Raw genomic sequence first — 21,568 nt, forward strand, 5'->3', positions numbered from 1 at the left:
TGGGCGCCGGCCGCGCGAGGCCCGGGATCTCGGGTCCGGGGTCTCGGGTCCGGGGGCGGGGGGGGGGGAAGGGGGGCGAGCGTCCCGCCGGCGCGTCCCGCCCGCGCCCGCGGCCCCGACCCGCCCGCCGCCGCGCCCCGCGAGCCCGGCCTCGGCGCCGCCTCCATGCGCCCCGCCCGGGCCTCTCCGTCCCCGAGCGCACGGGCCCCGCCGGCCGCGACCTTCCCGCCCTCCCAACACGCTGGCGGGCGTCGGGTCCCGGGAAGAGGGGCCGCCGCCCGGGCGCGGGCCGCGAGGGGCCGCCGAGGAGACTCACCTTCGTCCAGCAGCCGCTCGAGGTGGTTGAAGATCCCGCAGAAGTTGGGCAGGCTGCTCATGAGCTTCTTGTCGTTCATCAGCTGCATCAGGTAATCTGGGGTGGGCTTCGGCTTCTCCTTCGTTTCCATTTCCCCGACCATATTCCAGGCTCCGCAGCTCACTCCGCCCGCCGCCGCCGCCGCCGCCGCCGCCGCCGCCGGAGAGGAGGGAGGGGCGGGGAGCCCCGGCCGCCGGCCGCTCGGGACTCGGCGTCCCGCTCCGCTCCGCTCCCGCGCCGGGCGCCGGGGCGGCCGGTCCGCGCGCTCGCCGCGCTCTCCCCGCCCCCGCAGGCACTTTCCGCCCGCGGCCCGACGCGCTCCCGGCCCGCCGCCGCTCCTCGGCCGCCGGCTCGGCGCGTCCCTCACGAGGCCGGCGGGCGGGAGGCGGGTCTCCGCGGGCCGAGTGCGGGCGCGGGCCGCTCGGCGCCGGACGAGGAGGAGCCGGGCCGCCGCCGCTCGCTCGGCTGGTCGCGCCCGCTCAGCCGCCGCCGCCGCTTCTGCCGCGGGCTCGGGGTCTCTCTGGGCTGGTCCCCGCCGCGGCCGCCTCTGCCGCTGCCGCCGCGCTCTGACTCCGCTCCTCCTCTTCCTCCTCCTCCTCGCCTCCTCCTCCTCCTCCTCACTCACTTGGCGGCGGAGTTCGCCTCAGTTCAGGCGGCGCTGCCAGCGGCGGCGGCGGCGCGGGGGGAGGGGCGGCGGCGCGGGGAGGGCCGGGGGCGGGCGGCGGGCGGGGCCGCGCAGGGCGGCCGTTAGCGGGGCCCGGCCGGCGCGCTCCTCCTCCCGCCACCGCCCCCCGCAGCCCCCGGCCCGGGCGCCGCCGCGGCCGCCGCCGCCGCCACGACGTCTCCCTCCGGCGGGGTGCGTGATGGAGGCGGCGCCCGGCGAGCCCGGCCTGGGCGCCGGGCTGGGGTCTCCGCCGGGGCGGGCGACAGAGGCGGGAGGGACGGGTGCGGGGTCGACGGGTGGGGGAGGGCGCCGGGTGGCGGTGCTTGCGACTGGGGCGGGGGCGAGGGCCGCGCCGCTTCGCGCTCCCCGCCGCCGGGCCGGCTCGTCTGGCGGGCGCGGTCGGGCTGTGGCGTTGGGTGAGAGGGATTGCATGCGGGCCGCGCCAGGGCTGCGCTCGCCACCGCACGGCCCCATCCTCTCCTGCGTTACTACAGTTTTTTTTAAAGAATCCTCTCGTCCGTTCTCACCCCCCACCCCAAAGAAAAGAATTTTTTTTTAACGTCCTGTTGCTTCACGGGGGACTTTCGGGGTGGGCATCACGTGGCCCGACACGTAGCCGTAAGGCCCGAGAGCGCGTGCGCGCGTCGAGTCCGGCGGCCACGCCCCTTCCGAGGGTCGCTCCGCCCCTGCCGGGGCCCCGCGAGCGAAGGGGGAGGGGCAGGGCCTGCCGCGCGCCTGCGTGGGGCGGGCCGGGGCCTGGGCGGGGGCTGGCGCGGGGGCGCGCCGTGGGGGGAGGGTTGGAACGGCAGGGCCGTCGGACCCCCAAATGGCGGGGTGGGGGCTAGAAGCTGCGGAATCTTCGTTCCCGGGTGTCGAGTTCTCCCCTGTAGGACGCGTTCCCGGGGGGCTCAGATTACTGCTCTGTCGTTGGTGGCACCGCACGAAGACATGCCCACCCACCCCGCCCCCCCCGCGTCCCCGCGGTCCTCCGGCTTCGAGAGCCACCGCTGCGGGAAGGAGCCTGACGCGCTGTGGGTTCCGCGTGGGCGCCCCTCGTCGCCCCGACGGCATCGCCACTACCTGTGCAGTACCTGGCCCAGTGGCGGGGCACGCCCCTAGGGACAGGGTCTGCCGTGATGCAGCGTCCGTTATTCTGAGATTAGGCTGCAGTTTGGAGCAGGCACCGAGCTGTAGGAAATACGGAGGGGCACGGGGACGTGAAAGGGGGATGATGTTGCACTCCGTGATGGCATCAGCATACAGTTTTGAAATGCAGCCGTAATAAGATCATGTACCTGGTTGAAAGGTGGAAGTCAACATTCACATTTGCCCACTTGTAAAAAATGATACAGTGGGCAGGAGGGTTTTCCTCGTGGTATGATGGATTTCAAATATTTAGGTTTGTTTGGGAAAGATTTCTGAACTGCAACACTGTAGTTCTCTTTGGTTTATAGAATGTTGTCAGTCGCAAAATCTGCATCTGCGTTCTCCTGCAAGCCTATTATGACATGTTCCATAAATGTAGACGAAATCTAACATCAAACTGACCGTGGTGAGAGCGACAAGTGGCTGAAATCTGTTAATCATGTCTATTCTGTTTTAACTGGGAAGAACTTACATGGGGGTTTTTTGGTAAAATTTTAACTTCATAGAAATTCTGAGGAACACTTAAGTTTGAGTTGCATTGAATCTAGCTGAATTTCGAACAAATACTCTTTGAGTAGCAAGTAGCTTCTGTCCTGTTCATTTAAGGAACATTGTTTCTAAATTTAAGCTACTTTGGTAGAGGAAATGGAATTGCCCTGCAGACAAAGTTGACATTGAAAACATTCAACTCTAAAATATTTTAAGTTCTCCAACTTCCATTGCCATAGAATATTCGCCTACTCAACTATCAATTTAAAGGAAGGATTTTTGTAAATGCAGGATTTTCTAAATGCAGGATTTTGATTAAAAATAAACCTGTTGCCTCTTTAGAAACTAACCTATGCTACTTCAGTATGTAGCAAAATGGTAGGTATTTTAAAGAGGACTGAGCTATTCAAGTAATTTGATAGTGTAAAAGATTTCATTCCCCTTCTTAATCAGTTTCCTTATTTAGTAAGCTCCCAGGCCCAGTGCTAAATCCTTTACATGTATATCTCATTTAATTTTCAAGGCAACCTTGTAATTTATGTGTGCTATTATCCCTGTTTTATGTAAGGGGAAACACAAGGAGAAGGAGGTTAAGTGATGTTTGCCAAGCTCATGAGTCCTGGATCGGGGGATTCGGTTCCACTTACATTTTATCCTAAAGCCTATGTTCTAAACCCCTTTACTAATCCTATCCAGTAAGTCAGGTTGAAACTTTTAATGATGTTCCACCATTGTTGATGGATAGAAATTGCAATTTCATATGGCTCACCTGATTCTTCTGGTAAGCCATCTTCTGGTAAACCAGATCAGAGTTAAAGAATAATCAATATTCATGTCCCACATATTAAATCTCATGTGGCTATAGCATTTATAATAGCTACTATGTGTTGCCTTTTCAGATATACATAGATCACTTCTCTGCTCACAGTTCTTCTGCGTTTCTCCTCTCAGATGAAAAACCTAAGACCTTATCAAGTCCTTCAAGACCCCACATGCTCTGGACCCTGCTGCCTCACAGCCCTTGTTTCTCCTCTTCCCCCAGCACACTGAGCTCTCCCTCCGGAATTCCTTCCCATCTTTAAACAGGCCAGGCATGCTTTCCGCTCCAGGATTTTGCACCTGGTGTATCCTCTCTTTGCAGAGCATTCCTCTCTCATCTGTAAGCCTGCCTCCCACGCTTTCTCAGGTCTTACCAGAGAAGGTTCCCCTTACCCCCCTGGATAACACATGCCAAGTACACATACGGTCCCTCTATATTCTCTCTGCTTCCACCCCCACCATTTTAGTTCTTTTTATAACATTTATTTCTACCAGATATGTTCTTTGGGAAAATTTGCCTCTCCCCTCCCCCTACAATGTAAACTCCAGAAGAGCAAGGGCTTTATTTTGTTCTCTGTGGCATTCCCAACACCTGGAACAGAACAGTACATGTAGGCACTCATTAAAAATATATTCAAAAAAGTATTAAGTAGATCTTCACCAGAAACTGTGCAAACAAACCCCTTACCTATATTCTTTTGATCCTTCCAGCAAACATTTTGGATAGATGTGAATAGCCAGACTTCAGAGGAGAGATAATTGGTGCTTCAGAGTAGTAAGCAATTGGTCCCACACAGGCAGAACCGGGTCCATTCGGGGAGATGCCTCTGGAGACAACCGTGCTACCCCCCATACCCCTTCCTTGTCTCTCTCACACTCCTGCCTCAGACCTGTTGGGTATATCTTACCCCAATTAATCACCTAACATGTAACAAGTGCATGAAGAATACAAAAATTGTTGGGTTATATCAGTTGACTCCAAGAAGCTTAAAAATCTACAAGTTACTATGGAAAGACTCTTTAATCAACATTATTACAAAATATCTTTACAATATTCACAAGTTACAATGCACACATGGTGAGCTTCATGTTGAAGATCTCTATAATAGTGTTTTCACTATGAGAAACTATGTCATTTAATAGGTTGATACTAAAACTGTTTCCACATCTAACATCAGTAACTAAACATGAGTGGAAATATATTTTTTGTTCTCTAAAATTTGATTGACTTTTATTTGCTTATTGCTATTCTTGACATTTAAAGTAGAAAATTTAAATATTCCAAATATTTTTTATCTTCCATCACCTTGGAGTTCTGTCAGGAACTAAAATACTCTTCAGACTTAAGAATCCAATCTTTGATGGCCTTGTGTCCCAAATGTGTTTGTGTTTTTGTTTTTGTTTTGTTTTTTAATCTTTAATCTTTAAATCTTCCTACAATGGAATGGGGCTTTCCTATAATCTTTTGTTTGTTTATTGTCTTATTTATGTTTCTTTATTATCTTAGTAGATTTCTCAAGTGTCCTTTTCAGTTATGAGATGTCTTATCAGTCACTATTTTGGAAGGCTGAAAATGACACTTAATTTCTTAATGAACAAATATTTGAGTACCTAGTATATCGAAAGACTGTCACGAACCCTAAGGCTAAGCTGGGAGTTAGGATCACATACGTATGAAAAGTTAACTAATAAAAGCAAGTGGTAGAGACAAAATGTCCTAAGAATGGAAATGAGCACTACCACTCGGGGCCTGGGAGCCTAAGCAACACAGCCCTGGGAGGTGGGGGGTATGGACAAGAACTCGGTCAGGCTGCAGAGCAGGATTTCCAGAAAGAGTAGTAGGTGCCAGTTTTTGGTTGGCCTCAAATGTCAAACTAAAGTGTTCATGGAGAAGAGCATCGGGAATTTTTTAATACAAGGAAATGGATTAATCAAGCAATAGCATGGATTCCGTTCAGTGAGGCATATTTATATAATCTTTTAGTGCAAATGTACCATTTGTAAAATGAAAGGCATTGCTCTTCACAGCTGTTCTGTTAATTGTGCTGCCTTTTAAAACCACTAACATGATAGTTGCAGATGTAGTACTAACATTTAGCTAAAACCACTGCACAGCGGTTAAATGTGGACTGATGGTGTAGAGTTTCTACTCATTTGACCCTACATGAAACTTGAGAGGGAAAGACGTTCCCAGCCAGGATGTAGGCTTGTGCCAGGTAATCCCATCTTCATTCCACACTTGAACAGAAACTTAAACTAAAAAATAACCATCTGCTAATTATAGGAATATGAGAGTAAATTAAAAATATGTTTTGTTTTGTTGTTGTTGTTGTTTTAAAGATTTTTTTTATTTGACAGAGATCACAAATGGGGGGGGGGGGCACAGAGCAGGCTCCCTGCTGAGCAGAGAGCCTGATGCAGGGCTGGGTCGCTGGATCCAGGACCCTGAGATCATGACCTGAGCAGAAGGCAGAGGCTTAACCCACTGAGCCACCCAGCGCCCCAAAATGCATTTAGTTTTGATCAACTTTCAGACTGATTCATGGGTTTACGATTGCAAAACGATTTCCATAGTGTTCCCCTGGAGTTGTTGATTTGCTGTTTTTTCCCTTCAAGATCTGGCTCATTCAGGATGGACCTGTAATTAGACTTTTTTTTAACATATTAAGCAGATACAGAGTGATTCATAATCTATGCATTAGGGTTTTGTTTTGGTTTGGTTTTTCAAATGTACCCTTTATATATTTATTTGTTTTAAGTAAACTCTGCCCCCAACTTGGGCTTCAAACACATGACCCCAAGATCAAGAGTCACATCCTCTACCAACTGAGCCAGCCGGGGACCCACCCCTCTCTGTGTTAGTTTTAAATAACTAATGTGAGTAAACATTTTTTGTGAGCAAGGACGTGCCTACTCATGTCCCAGTCATTTAATCAAATACCACTGTCCTTTACTAAAATTTAACTTATAGCCTAAAATGCTGCATTTTTCCTGTACATTTTTCCTGTAATTACTGTGTATTTGTACTTTCTAAACAGTTTTTTTATAAGATCAGAAAGACAAGAAGAGGACTGACGTTTATAGAGTCCCTACGAACTGTTAAACACTTTGGTTATGAGCTCATTGAGGACCTGGCAGCTTCGAGTTAATTATTACCCCTATTTTATAGTGAAGAAGCTGAGACTCAGAGTTAACCAAGTGATGTGACTCTTGTGACGCAGTTAGTAAATGCTGGGAACCAGATTCAAAGCAAACCTCCAAAGTCCTGAGCGACTCACAGCACACTTCTGGCCGTTCTGTCAGTTAAATTTGGGTGCCCCAAAGCTATGTCTTGAAATGACTAAAATACTGTCCTCTCTGAGTCCGGCTTCTTTCAGTACCCTAACCGGTGGTGATGTTGAATCTTTTTCAAACATTAAATTCCTACATCCCACTGAAATGCGGATGTCCTGTAGAGAAAAGATTGCTGTGTTGGGTATAAAAAGCCCTTATTCTATCCTAATGAGCTGTGCAACACCAAGTAAGTAATATTGTCTCTGACATGTGAACTGAGCAATCTCGGAAGGCTTTGGAGTTCTAAAGTTCTGAGATTCTGAATAAGCTGTTCTCACCATATCAGCAAGCTGATTGTGTTGGAATTTGATTTCTGTGCCTAGGATAACCCCATGCCCAGATGGGTGGTCATATGATGGCAGTAAGAAATCTGTTTAAAATTCTTAGGTGTCATTTTTGCTCTGCTTACTGAAAAAAAAAAGTCATATTTTTGGATATTGGTGTTCCTTAGACAATATAATACATTTGACTGAAATTCTTACATTTTTATAATTAACAAAAGGTTAAAACCAAAAAATTTCTTTTTTTTCTTTCTTTCTTTCTCTCTCTCTTTTTTTTTTTTTTCCTTTAACATGTTACAACTGAAAAAGTGGAGCCCTACAAAATCATCTCTAGAGTTCCTAGCGGAGAAACTTACCACTCCAAGGGCGTAACAATTCCTGGAGAGTAGATTCCAGGCCTGTTCCTCTTTCTGCTCTTCTGATGCTTTACACATCGTCTTCTTTCGGTAGTTACCTGTCCTGAGGGAATAGAAGAAAACAAGAAAGAAAAAAACCTAGACCTGCTTGGTCTCTAGGGAGGGCAGGCAGCTGTGTAAGCTGCTCCCCAGTCCAGAATACTTACCTGAGTAAATAGTAGCATCTGAAAACCCTTGCCTCCGGTGACTCAGGGAAGACAAAAGGGGAAGAAGAGGCCTCAGTGCCTGCTACTGTGTGAACAGTTTTTGCAGTGTGATTCCACGATTCCTAAAAAGCACTCTGGAGTGTGAGATACCTATCCCCACCCCGCAAGAACTATACCACTTGTGGCAACAGGGGCCCGGGCATCCATAGCCCCCCCCCCAATCTTTAATAGGTCAAAAAACAAGTACCTCCTGTTTTAGTATAAAAGAGGCTTTGTCAGAATCACTTTAAGTATAAGGTGAAAAGCAGTTAGTCACAGCACTGATACTGAATCGGTACACACCGGTAAACGTTCTCCATTTTTAAATGTTGAACTATTTCCACACCTCTCTGGGCATAGTTCCTTCTCGTAGCCACACTGCCCTGCCCTTCCCGCCAAAGCCCCAGGAATCCCTCTGACCCAGCAACTGAAGAGTGATGCTTGGTGCCTGGCTCCCAGCGGGGCTGATGGCCACTTGGGTCACCTGCTTTCTGTCCTACCACTTGTCAAAAACGTTCTGAATAATACTTACATTTGCATCAGTTTATTTGCATATTTGGAAAACTTCTCATTTCTTATCTTCATGTCCATTAAATCTGAGTTTTACTCAGATTTACAATTGTGACTAAACTGAATTTTTCTGTTGAAAATATGTATACATATACAGGCTCTTTGGGCATATATCCAAGTTTAGAAAGAAAATTTATGAAAATCATATTTAGCCAGTTATAATGAAATACCGAAGTTTTCTGTTTTACTTTCTATTTTCCACCAAATAATGGTTTAATAAACAGGTTGTTGCCAGAGCTGAAAAATGATTACTTTCTCCTCACGGAAACTCTGATATTTCACTCCATAAGGAGTACCTCTGTTCTGCTCTCTCCTCTGTCCTGGATAGCTGTTCACGCTCCTTTGCTGAACTCATAAGCAATCCTGATGATGCCAGCATTTACTATTTCCTAATTATTCTGTCCAAGCCCATCTATAAAAATGTGTGACAGTTACGTTTTGTAGACCTTCAAGGGCCACCGACCTGATGAACAGGCATTGGTGGCAGTGTTTTCCTCATACCCGTTGGTAGTAAGCATGGTTTTTCAGATGGAAATAAAACGCAGCATAGTGAAATGAGTAACACGTTTGTTTAACAGTTCTAAAACGGGTGCCCTGTATTTATAGTGCGAGCCTGGAATTAAGTAGTGGGGAAGTGCCCGCTGAAACTGTGACAGATGGTGGAGTGCGGCCTCCCCCCCCCCCGCCGCCACCCGTGCGGGTAGCGTTTCTCTGTCCAGGTAAAGCTGTTCAGGGAACAGAAGGGGGGGGGGATCAAGAACACTAAACTGTTATATCCTGAAATGAGGAAAGAGAAAAAGACTTGCGTTCACCGAGTTCAAAGACAGTTTTGTAAACTGTCCCATCAGCGGACATGCCAGCAATAATCCTAACTCCCCCTCCAGGACCGGCTTCCTCTTGGCCCGCCTGGCCACGGGTGGGAGAGGAGGCAGGCCCTTCTCTGCAACTGGAATCCTTGACCTCTGAGGACCCAGAGCCACACTTGACTTTCTCCAGTCCCTCAGCCGACCCCATTCCAACATCAATCAGGGCAGGTGCCTGATTGGAGGAAGGCGGCTTCCACTTAATCAAAGGGCCCCAACCAGACCCTGTCACTCCCCTCGGGAAAGGGAGTGGCCAGGCCTCCTTGGTATCAGGGCTGCCGAGCCCTGAGCCTGGTGAGGGAAGGAGGCCTTTCTCTCTGGGCTCAGACACTTGGTGTCTAATGAGTACTTCCTTCCACACCGTGAAAATATGAAATAATAATGCCTTAGCCCCACTACATAACTACCTGCCAAGCCATAGAAATGCTTTTCTCACAGATGACATAGATGAATCGTCTTTAAACCCGAAGCAAGGAGATAAAGTCCTAAAACATTCACTGTGAAGTGTTTGCTGGCCCTTGGAGGAAGCACGGAGCACAGGGGGGTCCAGCGTGGCAGCCACCGATGTCCTGGGCTCATATCTCGGCCCTGCCACTTATCAGAAGCTACTTCAACTATGTACGCCTGTCCTCTCACCTGTAAATGGGGTCGTGCAAGCGAAGGATAGTGTTGGGATCACGGGAGTAAATGAACATGAAGTGCCCAGCAAAATCCCTGGCACACAGTAGCTTTTAGTAAACAGAAACCTGAAAAGAGTGAGCTCTCGGGATAGCTCCAATGTGGATGCACGCGCGTTTTTGGAAAGTGGGTAAATAACTCTATTTGCATTAAAATTGCATCCACGAAACTCAAAAGTACTTAGTCATCAGTTTCCTGTCTTCCTATTGCACAAACCGTTTCCTGTTCCCAGGACTGCTGACACCAGGAAGTAAAAGGACAAAGGACCTGATGAAAAGGAGCCTTGATCCTCCCAGGCTGGCTGTGTTGTCCGCAGCAGAGACCAAAGATGGAAAGCTGGCCCGGGGCCCCCAAGCTCTTCAAGACCCAGTTTTCAGCTGCCAGACAGTAGAAAGAGCTCGGATGCAGTGGGGCCAATGAGGAAAAGGAGGCTGCGTCCCTCCCTTTCCTGCCCTGTTGACAACGGAGCAGACAGGTAGCGGGGGCCTGGAAGGTCCGGGACAGGGTGGACAGGCACTGCCCAGACTCGCAGGAGCTCACAGGACCCTGGGATCCCATCGCTGTGTTCTAACACTGACAGTTGCCGACTAACCCCAGGTTTAAAAATGTGATGCCCAAGCACCTGTTTGGCTGCCTTAGGCCAGTTCGAGGGCCTTCTCCAGTCCGTGCACGGGTGGCCACAGCCAACAACACAGGCAAGTGAACAAGTAGGGTGTCTCCTAGCAGACATTCGGTAAACAAAGCAACGAGCACCCCCCCCTTTTTAAATCAGACGCCATGGGAAAAAATTGCTCATGTTTTGAGGAACTTAAGGTCTGAGAGCGGGGTGGGAGGAGACAAATGTATCCACACTCGCAAGTGGCTTCTGCAAGTCAGTTTCATCAGGTCGCGTATGAAGCAACTCAAGAGCCGGTGACAGCTCTGGCTTCCCAGGGCCTTCCCTGAAGTGACCTTGATCTCTCCAAGTGAACCCCAGAAGCCTCAGCTCGGGCCAGATGAGCTCTCTGACGCTGATTTCCATCGCCTCTGGATCTGTCACCCGCCCGGCCGGCAGGCAACCTCTGCAAAGCTGACCCAGAGACCCAGGACTTTCTCTCCGTGGTTTTCAGGTTATCAAAAGCAGCTTTCAGAGAATCAAGATGAAAGCCGGGGGACCCACAACTAAATCAAGGTAGCTGAAAAGAAGAAGGAGTCGTTTAAATAAACACTTCTGGAATTGGGGGTCCCTCTTGAGTGAATCGCTCACTTCATTACAACACTGATGCTGAACAAAATCCACGCTTGTCTCATATGTTACCAAAAGGGCAGAGTGTCATCACTCCATACCTGAGGGGCGTGATTGAGCCTGAATGATAACTGAATCCCTGACAAGGGCTCGATAAGAATTTTTCTCTCCATATCTGTTTTTACAGAGCTCACTTACTGTAACCTTTATATACAACTGTGCACTAAGTAAGGGTAATGCTATACAGACCACAGCAAAAAATCCCAAAGCACTGATTTTTACACCAGATTTTCCCAAGGCAAAATCCTGGTCCCATGACTAAGCTGTCAGCTCACTTTGTAAATGACACAGACCTGAGCGTGGGGCTTGGGCCTCCCTCTTGGGGCTTCCCCTCCCCCGTGCAGTCTCAAGCTCAGTTGCTCGTCTCCCTGCCTCTGCTTTTCCCCATTTTCTGTGGTTGGAGGGTATTTCCTACCAGCCCAGCAGCCTCTCCACACAGTCTCTGTGTTGCTATGAGTTACTTTAAACTTGGAACTTGCTGGTGTGATGTGATAGAATTTTTTATTTATAACACAACGTATGCATACCAGCAGCACAATGTGCGCGCACTGTAACCTTGTTCTTAATGTCTGTCAGGGAACTTCCTGGATGGGAACCATAACTGGCATCTCATTATAGCTTTTTAAAAATATTTGACATAAGACTGAGGCACTTGGGTGGCTCGGTCAGTTAGGCTTCAGACTCCTGATCTCAGCTCAGGTCTTAATCTTAGGGCTGTGAGTTCAAGCCCCGCATTGGGCTCCACGCCGGGCAATGGAGCCTACTTAAAAATAACAAATAAATTGGGGCACCTCGGTGGCTCAGTAGGTTAAGCCTCTGCCTTCGGCTCAGGTGATGATCTCAGGGTCCTGGGATCGAGTCCCACATCGGGCTCTCTGCTCAGCGGGGATCCTGCTTCCCCCTCTTTCTTTGCCTACTTGTGATCTGTCAAACGAATAAGTAAAATCTTTAAAAAAAAAAAACACATAAATGAATAAATAAGTGACTGAATGAATAAATAAATAATAAAAATACTTAACCAAAGATTTATCAGTGCCATTTACCCTTCCCCTGGCCCTGTATTCAGTAGACTCAACTGTGCACAGCATCCAGGAACGGTGTCAGTGTAGTAAAGGAAATAAAAGGGAATTGCATGGGGAAGAAAAGAACTCAAGGAAAACACTCTCACCAGGCAGGTTTATTTTTCAAGTTCTACACACAAAAATACCGTTCCTTGTCTGCTAGCTCAGGTTTTAGCTCATGTGTCTGTCAACCCCGTGGGGTTTCCACGGCTTTAGTCTTTCTATGGATCCTAAACTTCACGTTGGCTCCGGGTGGTTCAACAGGCCGTTAAGGTCCTAGGCTGTGTTTGAAATTGTTTGCAAGATCTGCATTGTTGACGAAAAGGTCCTGGTTTCTGTATAATGTTAACCATAGGAAAATATTAAGAAGTCTTTCAGAGAAGAAAAAACAGAAGAGTTCTCGGACCCGCTGTTTGTTTTTCATTGGAATTGAATTGAATTAGTGGTCGACTTCACAAAACTAAAACATGCTGCCATCACTAGCTATTTTCCCCTGTTAGGAATCAAAAGGAAGCCCCAGATCTGGGGAGAAAAGCTTCATATGCTAATTAAACCTCACAGTTTGTTCCACCAACACCCTATCTGCTCAGCAACCAGGAGTTTCCGTGGCCAGGCCGGTCCAAGCAGATAGCTCAGGAGCTGCGGTTCCCCCTCTGCAGTGGTAGGCCTCCAGTGATTTTTGCTGTAAGGTGCTTCTCATCCCCAAATTCTGACAAAGGAGATTTGCAAAGCCTATAGTCTTTCCTTCCTAATTTATTTTAAGATTTTATTAATTTATTTGACACAGAGAGAGTGAGAGAGCACAGCAGGCCGAGCGGCAGGCAGAGGGAAAAGGAGAAGCCGACTCTACGCTGAGCAGAGGGCCTAGAGATGGGGCCCGATCCCAGGATCCTGGGATCGTGACCTGAGCCAAAGGCAGACACTTAACCAACAGAGCCACCCAGGCTCCCCTCCTAATTTAATTGAAACTGCAGTTGTAATAAAAAGGTAAGTATGTGCACTGGCTTCCTCCTGACATGGACGCAAAATTCTGTGTGACACAGATCCTTCTTGGGTCTGAGAGTGAAGTTCTAGAAGTGACTAAAGAAGTGGATCAACGTCCTCCATCCCCCTGCGTCCCTGGCCAGTTCCTGACCAGCCCTCTGTGTCCCCTGCATCCCTGGCCAGCCCCCGGCCGCCACCCCAGCCCTTTAACTCCACCTGGTCTCCTTCCTGGCCAGCCCCTGGAATTGAGGCCAGCCCCTCCCGCAGGCCCCTGCAGGAAAGACACAGCTTCCTCAACCTCTCCTCATCCCTGCTGCCTCCAAAACAAACACAAATTTAAAAAAGGACAAAGGAGCTTTAGTTATAGAGAGGTCAGAGTTTTAAAAATTACAAACAGCGAGAAAAATTACAAGGTTGATAAAGAATCTTGGAAAAATCCAGCAGGGGTTCCCGAAGCCTGACCTCATTTACATTTCAGTGGAGACCCAGGTCAACCCTGTGGAATGTTTCTGAACATTCTTATTAATCTTTTCTGTAGTTAGAGGTCCCCTGGCGGCACCCTTCTCTGTTACTGGGTGTGCTGCCCTAGCTCTGGAGGGATCCAGGCCCGGATCTCTGACCCGATGACAGAAGAGCCCCTCTTGCCCTCTCAGGCTGCTCTCTTGGGCTTGAGGCTACTTGTTCTGACATTCAGTTTGCCACGATGGTCTCTAATGGAGCCCGTCCTGGTTGAGGTCTTGGGGATCTACCCTCACTGCCCCTCTGCCCACAGCCCAGACTCCCCCTCGAGCCATCTACCCCTGTTCTTGCAGTTGAGTCAGTGCTCCTTCTGGATGTCCCTGTGCCTCTGGCATGGAACAGGACGTCGGTCTCTCTGTCACGGGATTAAAGTGGTCCCCAGGGCGCCTGGGTGGCTCAGTCGGTTAAGCAGTGGCTGCCTTGGGCCCAGGTCACGATCTCGGGGTGCTGGGATCCAGCTCTGTCAGGCTTTGGGCTCCCTGCTCTGCGGGGAGTCTGCTTGTGCCTCTGCCCCTCCCCCCACTCATGATGTCCCTCCTTTCTCTCACTCTCTCTTTCTCCCTCTCAAATAAATAAATATTACTAAAGAAAGAAAGAAAGAAAGCCCAGTGAGGTGATACAAGGAAGAAAATCTCCTGCTGTGATGTGGGGCAGTTACCTGGATCTCAGCAATTCTCCGTGTACCTTGCTGGAAAATGGGGCTCTAATAAAACCCACTGTGTAGTGTTACTGTGAGGATGAAATGGGGCAACGACTGTCAAGGCCAGACAGACGCTTGGGATCTAGGGACTGCTCGGTACATATTGGCTATTGGCATACACTGAGATGGCTTCCTGTGTGTCATGCGTGAAGTGAGGACACAAAGTAATTGTGCCTTCGAGAAATTTGCTGGGTGACAAAGGGAGCAAGTAAGACCCAAATTACAAGCAATCAGCTGCCTGTTAATGTGCTTGATGTCTTTCAGGAGTATTGAGCCTGGAGCGACCAGCTCCAGCTGAGGACAAGAATGGGAGAAGCTTGTCCATGTGTTCCCGCCTGGGGAGGGTAGTGTGTCCAGGCAGTGGTGATGGCTGGTCTGGCCCTAACGTGAACTTGACCAGCTCAGTAATGGCTCTTATTTAATGAACAGATCCAGGCTCAGGATAGGAGCCTCCGGATGGGCTCCGGATAGATCCAGATCTGGTAGTCCCGTATCCTCAGTAGGAAAGAAAGGAAAGGAAAGAGCCTTTTGGAACGTTCCTCCACGGACACCCATCATCCCTGAGTCTCAAGGCTGGCCTCCAGATGAGCTTCCCTCTGAGAGGCTGTGCTTAGCCCGAGGACCAGATTAATGGTCCAACTTCCACTGACTGTTTCGCACATGCTTGGCATGACCTGGGTCTTCACAAACATCAACTCACCTAGTCTCCCCTACAGCCCTGTGTGCTCAGCCTTATCATACTGTGTCAAATCCTGGCTCCAACAATTTCCAGTTTTGCAACCTTAGGCAAGTTACATACTCTCTCTGGGCCTCTGTTTCTTCACTTCTGATGAGGAGGTTGGTTGTCCCAGCCCCCAGGCTGATGAGAGGATTATAGGAGTTGAAGTCTTTGGTGAGAACACAGTAACTGTTCCTCTCGCCCACTACATGCCTCCGGTTTCCAGCCCGTTTGCAGAATCATGGTAACCAATGAGGCAAAAATTCACAGCAATTCACCAAAATGATTTCCTCTTCTTTCTGGGCACCCCACTAATCCACATTTCCCACCTCCCTTAAACTTAGGTGTGGCCATGTGACTGAGTTGTAGTCAATACAGTAGGGGTCAAGGGGCTAGGTGCCCCTTCCCAGCCTGGCCCATAGAAGCCTCCCCATGTCCTCTAGCAGTCTGTCCTAGTGGGGCCTGCTGGAATGGGGGCTTGGGTCCAGAAGATAAGAGTCCCCAAGTGACTGCCCAGAGAAAGGCCATTCTGTAGACCTCTTTACCGGTATAGTTCTGTTACCCAAATAAGAAATGTGCTTTTATTGTATTTAAACTAATAAGTGTTTGGCCAGTAGCCTCACTAACCCTCACTGATCCAACTCATATACCCCGAACTCAAAAGACCAATTTTGCCGTGAACGGTCAGCGCCGCGGTTGCCTGCCCGGCCAGACAACTATCTGCCAGAGCTTTCCCCTTACTCCTCCTGCTTTCCTTAAAGAACCATTCTTGTTTCACGGGAAATCTCGTGTGATTTTTTTGTGCCCTGACCCCTCTGCCACCATCAGCAGGCAGTGCACGCAGGACTCCAAGTCCTTCCCAGAAAGCCGCCCGACCCCCCGCAGCAAGTCAGTTGTGGCTACACGCCCATGGAAACTTCGGGAAAACAGGGACCACCCTTTTCTTGGTGGGACTGCTGGCTGCGGTGGAAGAAAATATTTTAAGGATGCAGTAGCCATGGTGGCAGTCACCGCACGGAAGGAGTTTGCCAAAGAGGCAGCTACTGAGCACAAGAGAGCCAGCCTGGAAGAACATTTCCTTATGGCATCATTTGAGCTCCCGCGGTAATATCGATTCATATTTCCCATTTACCTTGGTCAGTGAACCTTCTTTTTGGTTAAGCTAATCAGAACTCATTTTCCCATTATTTGGAACTTCAAGTTCCCAATGTACCAGCTTTGCCTCTTCCCCCAGCTCCCCCGGGCCTCTGGCTCCACACACATACTCTGCCCTCCCCCAACACCTGCTCCTGAAAGCTCCTATCTTCACACTGTATAAAATAATAAAATTCCTTAAATAATCAGTGATAATGGCAGGCATGACTTCCACTGAGAGAAGAGTATTAGTCACTCACATGTGGTCTCAACTGGTAATACTCATTCTTAGTGAGGGAACCTGGCTATAGATGCTAGGAAAAAGCATCCCATTAAAACAAACTCAGTAGGACAGCCCCCACTTTTTAAAATTGCATTGAAAAAAAAAATTTTTTTTTTTAAGATTTCTTAAGGTAAGCGGGGCACTTAGAGGTTGGAGTTGCAAATTTCCTCCTTAATACGCTGCCTTGTGAAGGAATTTGACCAATAGTGCTTCTTCAGTGTTTTTCATTTAAAGCAACATGGTAGGGGCACCTGGGTGGCTCAGTGGGTTAAAGCCTCTGCCTTCAGCTCAGGTCATGATCCCAGGGTCCTGGGATGGAGTCCCGCATAGGGCTCTCTGCTCAGCGGGGAGCCTGCTTCCCCCTCTCTCTGTCCTCTGCCTGCCTCTCTGCCTACTTGTGATCTCTGTCTGTCAAATAAATAAATAAAAATCTTTAAAAAAAAAAAAAATAAAGCAACCTGGTTACAACCTCAGAGACACGTAAAATGGGAAATAATAATATAAATTAATTTCAACCGTTAGTTATAAGGTCATCCTCCTAGCTTTCACATCAAGTCTTTGGTCAAGTACAGTATACCCCCCAGAAATAGCTCTGTAAAATACCTAATTCTCTTGCTTTGTCTCAAACAACATCAAGTATTAATAGGCTTTTATCTTTGAGTTTTACTTTAAAATTCTTAACCGATTTTTTTATAATAATGGGGAATTTTCAAAAGTTGCCCAACTTTTCACTGTCTTTTTCTTTCATTCTGGTGAGGCAGGCAGACTGGCTACTTGACCTCCAAGTTCCTTTCCCCATATTCGTTTCCAGGCTTCGAGTCCATTAGCTCAGTCAAAGCACACTTAGAGAAAAGACTTTCCTTGCCTTACCTTCTTCATTTTCCTTCACTCCCCGTTGCCCAGCACCACAGCACCTCCAAAATCAAGAGCCAGGAGTTCCCACTCCACAGACAGTTTTAGGTATGGAGTTTTTAAAAAACTCTTGTGTACCCTGGGGGAGGGGCAGGTCAGTTACTGTTGAATGTGTACAGAACTCATGTTTGGGATGATGAAAAGTTTCTGGAAATGGTGGTGACGGCCACACAACACTGATGTAGTAAATGCCGCTGAATTATACACTTTAACATGATTAAAATGGTAAGCCTTCTGTATATTTTGTCACAATTAAAAAAAAAAAAAATCCTGTTCATACTGCCTGTCTTGTGTGTTTGTATACATCCCTAAATACAGATGCATCACTCCATGGCTAGCAGCAACTCAGAAGGATGAAGAAGTCAGTGAAATATAAAGTGTAAAGCAATTTCATTCCTTAAAAAAACTACAAGATAGAACAAAGCACACACATCCTTTGCCAGCTGCCTTTGGAAACCGGCTCTGTTTGCTCATGCGCAGAAAAAAGCCAAGCCCCGGGATGGTATTGACAAGAACAAGATGAATGACCCCCTGGAGACCATAGGGTTTGTATTCGAGTTTCCATCACCTTTTCATCCTTTTGTCCCCAATCTTGATTCACATGCAGATTAACCAAGACCAACACTTCACTAAATAAGCTTTTCACTCCAGTTTGGAAGGTAGAGGGAACATCTAAATATTTATGAGGCTTTTTCTCCCGGGTTTATGATGTGCTCTTGTTGGATGTTGAGGAGTTACGTTAATGAATGCGTGCCTGTGCACACCGACACAGAAACCGGGCAAAGGGGAAAACACACACACACACACACACACACACACACACAGCGCTTTGTCGGCACTCACCAAACAGTTCCCATGAAAAGGAAGAAAAGAGAGGGGGAGGAAGAGAGATTTAAAATCTGTTGCCAGGAGAGAAATAAATTGTAGGGCTCAACACAAAAGCAAGAACAAAGTTTCATCTTAGCTTTCTGGAGTTGCAAATGTAACTGTTGTTTCAAGTCGGTACAAATGTGAAGTAAAACATGCTGATTGCCCGAAAAAAAGGAGAACTGGCTGCCGGGCTGTTCCCTGTGATGATGAAAAATAAAGGACAGAGGTTCAGTATTGGAAATATATCATTTATTAGAAAACAAAGAACTAGCCAACATTTTCTTTAAAGCAGTGCTTTACACATGTTCCTTCAAGACAGACTCTTTGGGTACGAATCCATAAAAGGGTTGTCAGGGTTTTTATTGTACTGACCATATATAGTGTCTTTCTTTTCTCCGGCTTTTCAGTGTCCTGTAGATACTGTTTTCATTAGGCTAGCTAAATTCCACTTTAAAGTGAATTCACTCTAAATGTGTTTGCATGAAGTTAGATCTAGTTATGACTTAGGCTCTAAATCATCTTTAATTATGGGTAATCTTTATGATATTTTAATAGGTAAAATAATATATTAACACACTGGAGCTGAAATGCAGACATATTAATGGCCTTAATATCGCACTGCTAGAAAGTCATCTTTCCAGCCCTTTAATCATCCTCCTGGCCTCCCCTTTCCGTCCTGTTCTCCTATGAACGCAGAAGAGAATAGTCAGGGCCCTGCTCATCCGGGGCTCTGCGGCTTTGTGACTATCTGTAATACTTGTGCATCAGGATATGAGATTTTAAAGGGTATATTTTCTTCTCTAAAAAAATAAATATATATATTATATATATATATACACACACACATACATATACATATATATGTATATATATCCTCATATATGTGTGTGTGTGTGTATATATATATTTATATATATTTCCTCAACTGGTATTTATTTTCATTTGTAAGTCATAATATACAAAAAGGCTAAGATTGTGTTTGTTATTTTTTAGAATCTTTGCTTGATTCAAGAAATATTTAGCCTGGCTCACATCAACTATCTTGATAGGTACAAAAAAGATTAAAATATCCTACCCCTGACCCCACACAGCCCACAAGGCTGCTGTGGCTGAAGGAGGTAAAGCCGAAACTAAATCTCCAACTTCCCTTTTAAGTACGCAAGGCCTCTCTACACATTTTGGGGACAAACTGAAAGTTAGTTGTTGAGAGCTAGTATTTCTTTCTTTCACTGTGGGGTAAAATACAGAGCATAGTCTCCTATTCCCTCCTCCCCCCCCAAAAAAGCTGGTTACTTGATTAATAGTTATTTGAAGTCCAGGTAATAATTGACCGTACTTTATTTATGTAACGGTTATATAATCTAAACATTACATATTCTTAGCTTAAACCAGAGCATCTTTAAATCAACGTCATCGATAAAAACGAAGACAACACGATTGCACGGAAAATGTTAACGGTCTTTCATCTGAGCCCCTGACAGGGAATGGCATTAACTCAGCACTATTCCTTAGTCATCTACTACTTACTTGTCTAGACGAATAGGCACTTGGCTATGTCTCAGTTGAAAGAAAACTGCATCCAGGTTTTAAGGAAAAATTTACTGAAACCTTCACAGAATTGTTCCAACTCCCTACCGCCCCAAGACCACCAGGAAAAAAAATGCGTTGTTTGGAAGGTATTTCAGAAGGGAATTTTGTATTAAACTTGGAAAATCGGTGTGAGTATTCAGTGAGTAAGTCCAACATACATCCCATACTTGAGGCCGCTGGAGCTCAGCAGAAGGCACCTGTCACCCAGAGCGCACCTAGTATAAAGACACCACCCCAGACTCATCACCAGGCCTAGGCTGAACTGACATCTCCCACCCAACATACAGTGGGAAACAGCATGGCTGGCCATTTAAAGGCCACAGCATCAGGCCGTGATCTGCATGGAGTGAAAGGTCTCCAAGAAAATTTCCCTTTACTAAAAATACATCAGTGCACTCAAGATTGCGATTAGTGATAAGCCTATATAAATCTGAGAGGATGCCATCTGTTGTTAAGCTGATTGAAATTATTGTATTGGATTCACCTCAGCAGGAACAACAAACAAACAAACAAACATATTTTAAAACACAGAATTGGGGCAACTGGGTGGCTCATTTGGTTAAGTGTCCAACTCTTGATTTCAGCTCAGGTCATGATCTCAGGATCTTGGGATTCTCTCGTTCCCTCTACCCCTCCCTGCCTCTCAAAAACAAAACAAAACAAAAAACATAGAATACACTAAGGGAGGAAAAGTTCAGGCCTTTGCAACAGTGTTTCTGTAGAGGAACTTACTAGAATGTACTAGAACGTGCTAGAACGGCATTCCCTGGGAATCCAAGATACCTCTTCGGGGGAGGGGGAGACTAGCACATAAAGGTGACAGCTTGCGGGGTAGAGGAAGCTGAAGAAAAACTATGTACAGTGTAGAAGTTTGGAAAAATGGAAATTACCTTTTTACCACTAAATTGCTAAAATACGTCTTAATGATAAAATCCACCATAAACAAAGCAAATAAACTGATATTCTCATATACTCATGGTAATACTATAAGTTGATAGGAGCTTTGTGCAAGACAATTTGTTAACATATATCATAGAATTTGGGATTTGTGTGCCTTTAGGCTATAATATCACTTCTGCCAATTTATTTTATACAAATCATAGATGGGCAAAGATATAGCAACGTTATTATTTCTAATGAGGATTTAGAAGAAAGAAATTGCATTTTATTTTTTTTTCTTAGCTGTATTTCTATAATAAGCATGAAATAATTATATAATAAGAAGCAAAATTTATTAAGGAAGAAAGTTAGTCCCCTGACCACAAACTGCTTGGTGTCTCATTGATTGAGCGTCCCCTCTGGGAACTTTGTGGAAACTACTCCAGTGTCACAGAAATGCACAGATTCCAAGAGTGTATGGAAAAGTTATGTGCCAGTACTCTTAAGACCGTGTCTGTCCTGCGCCTCCTGGGTGGCTCAGTTGGTTAAGCTTCTGCCTTTGACTTGGATCATGATCCCAGAGTCCTGGGATGGAGCACTGCATCGGGCTCGCTGCTCAGTGGAGAGCCTACTTCTCCCTCTCTCTCTCTGCCTGCCACTCTGCGTGCTTGCGCTCTCTTTGTCAAATAAATAAAGTCTTAAAAAAAAAAAAAGACAGTGTCTGTCCTGACATTAAAATAAAACATGCAGAGGTCAGTGAAATGGTCATGTTTTGAGAAATGTAGACAAAATTGGAAATTTTTAATTATTTCAAATAAAAATATGTATATTTCC

General features: G+C 47.0%; 1 protein-coding gene and 1 long non-coding RNA gene across 8 annotated transcripts in view; one reads left to right on the forward strand and one right to left on the reverse strand.

The window, feature by feature from the left end:
• QKI (QKI, KH domain containing RNA binding) overlaps positions 1 to 522 on the reverse strand; it is a 160,857-nt gene extending 160,335 nt beyond the window's left edge. For 3 of the 6 annotated variants that reach the window (XM_044242560.1, XM_044242578.1, XM_044242568.1), the window contains exon 1: positions 317 to 522. In XM_044242560.1, coding sequence (XP_044098495.1) covers positions 317 to 458 — 142 coding nt within the window. In that variant the 5' untranslated portion in view covers positions 459 to 522. The remainder of the gene's footprint in view (positions 1 to 316) is intronic. The other 3 variants (XM_044242545.1, XM_044242536.1, XM_044242554.1) reach the window with 1 other exon arrangement.
• A 16,406-nt stretch (positions 523 to 16,928) lies between these two features.
• LOC122902708 overlaps positions 16,929 to 21,568 on the forward strand; it is a 44,782-nt gene continuing 40,142 nt past the window's right edge. For both annotated transcript variants that reach the window (XR_006383853.1, XR_006383851.1), the window contains exon 1: positions 16,929 to 17,940. This is a non-coding gene — a long non-coding RNA (uncharacterized LOC122902708). The remainder of the gene's footprint in view (positions 17,941 to 21,568) is intronic.

This window comes from Neovison vison, chromosome 1, assembly GCF_020171115.1.
Source record: "Neovison vison isolate M4711 chromosome 1, ASM_NN_V1, whole genome shotgun sequence".
NCBI lineage: Eukaryota > Metazoa > Chordata > Mammalia > Carnivora > Mustelidae > Neogale > Neogale vison.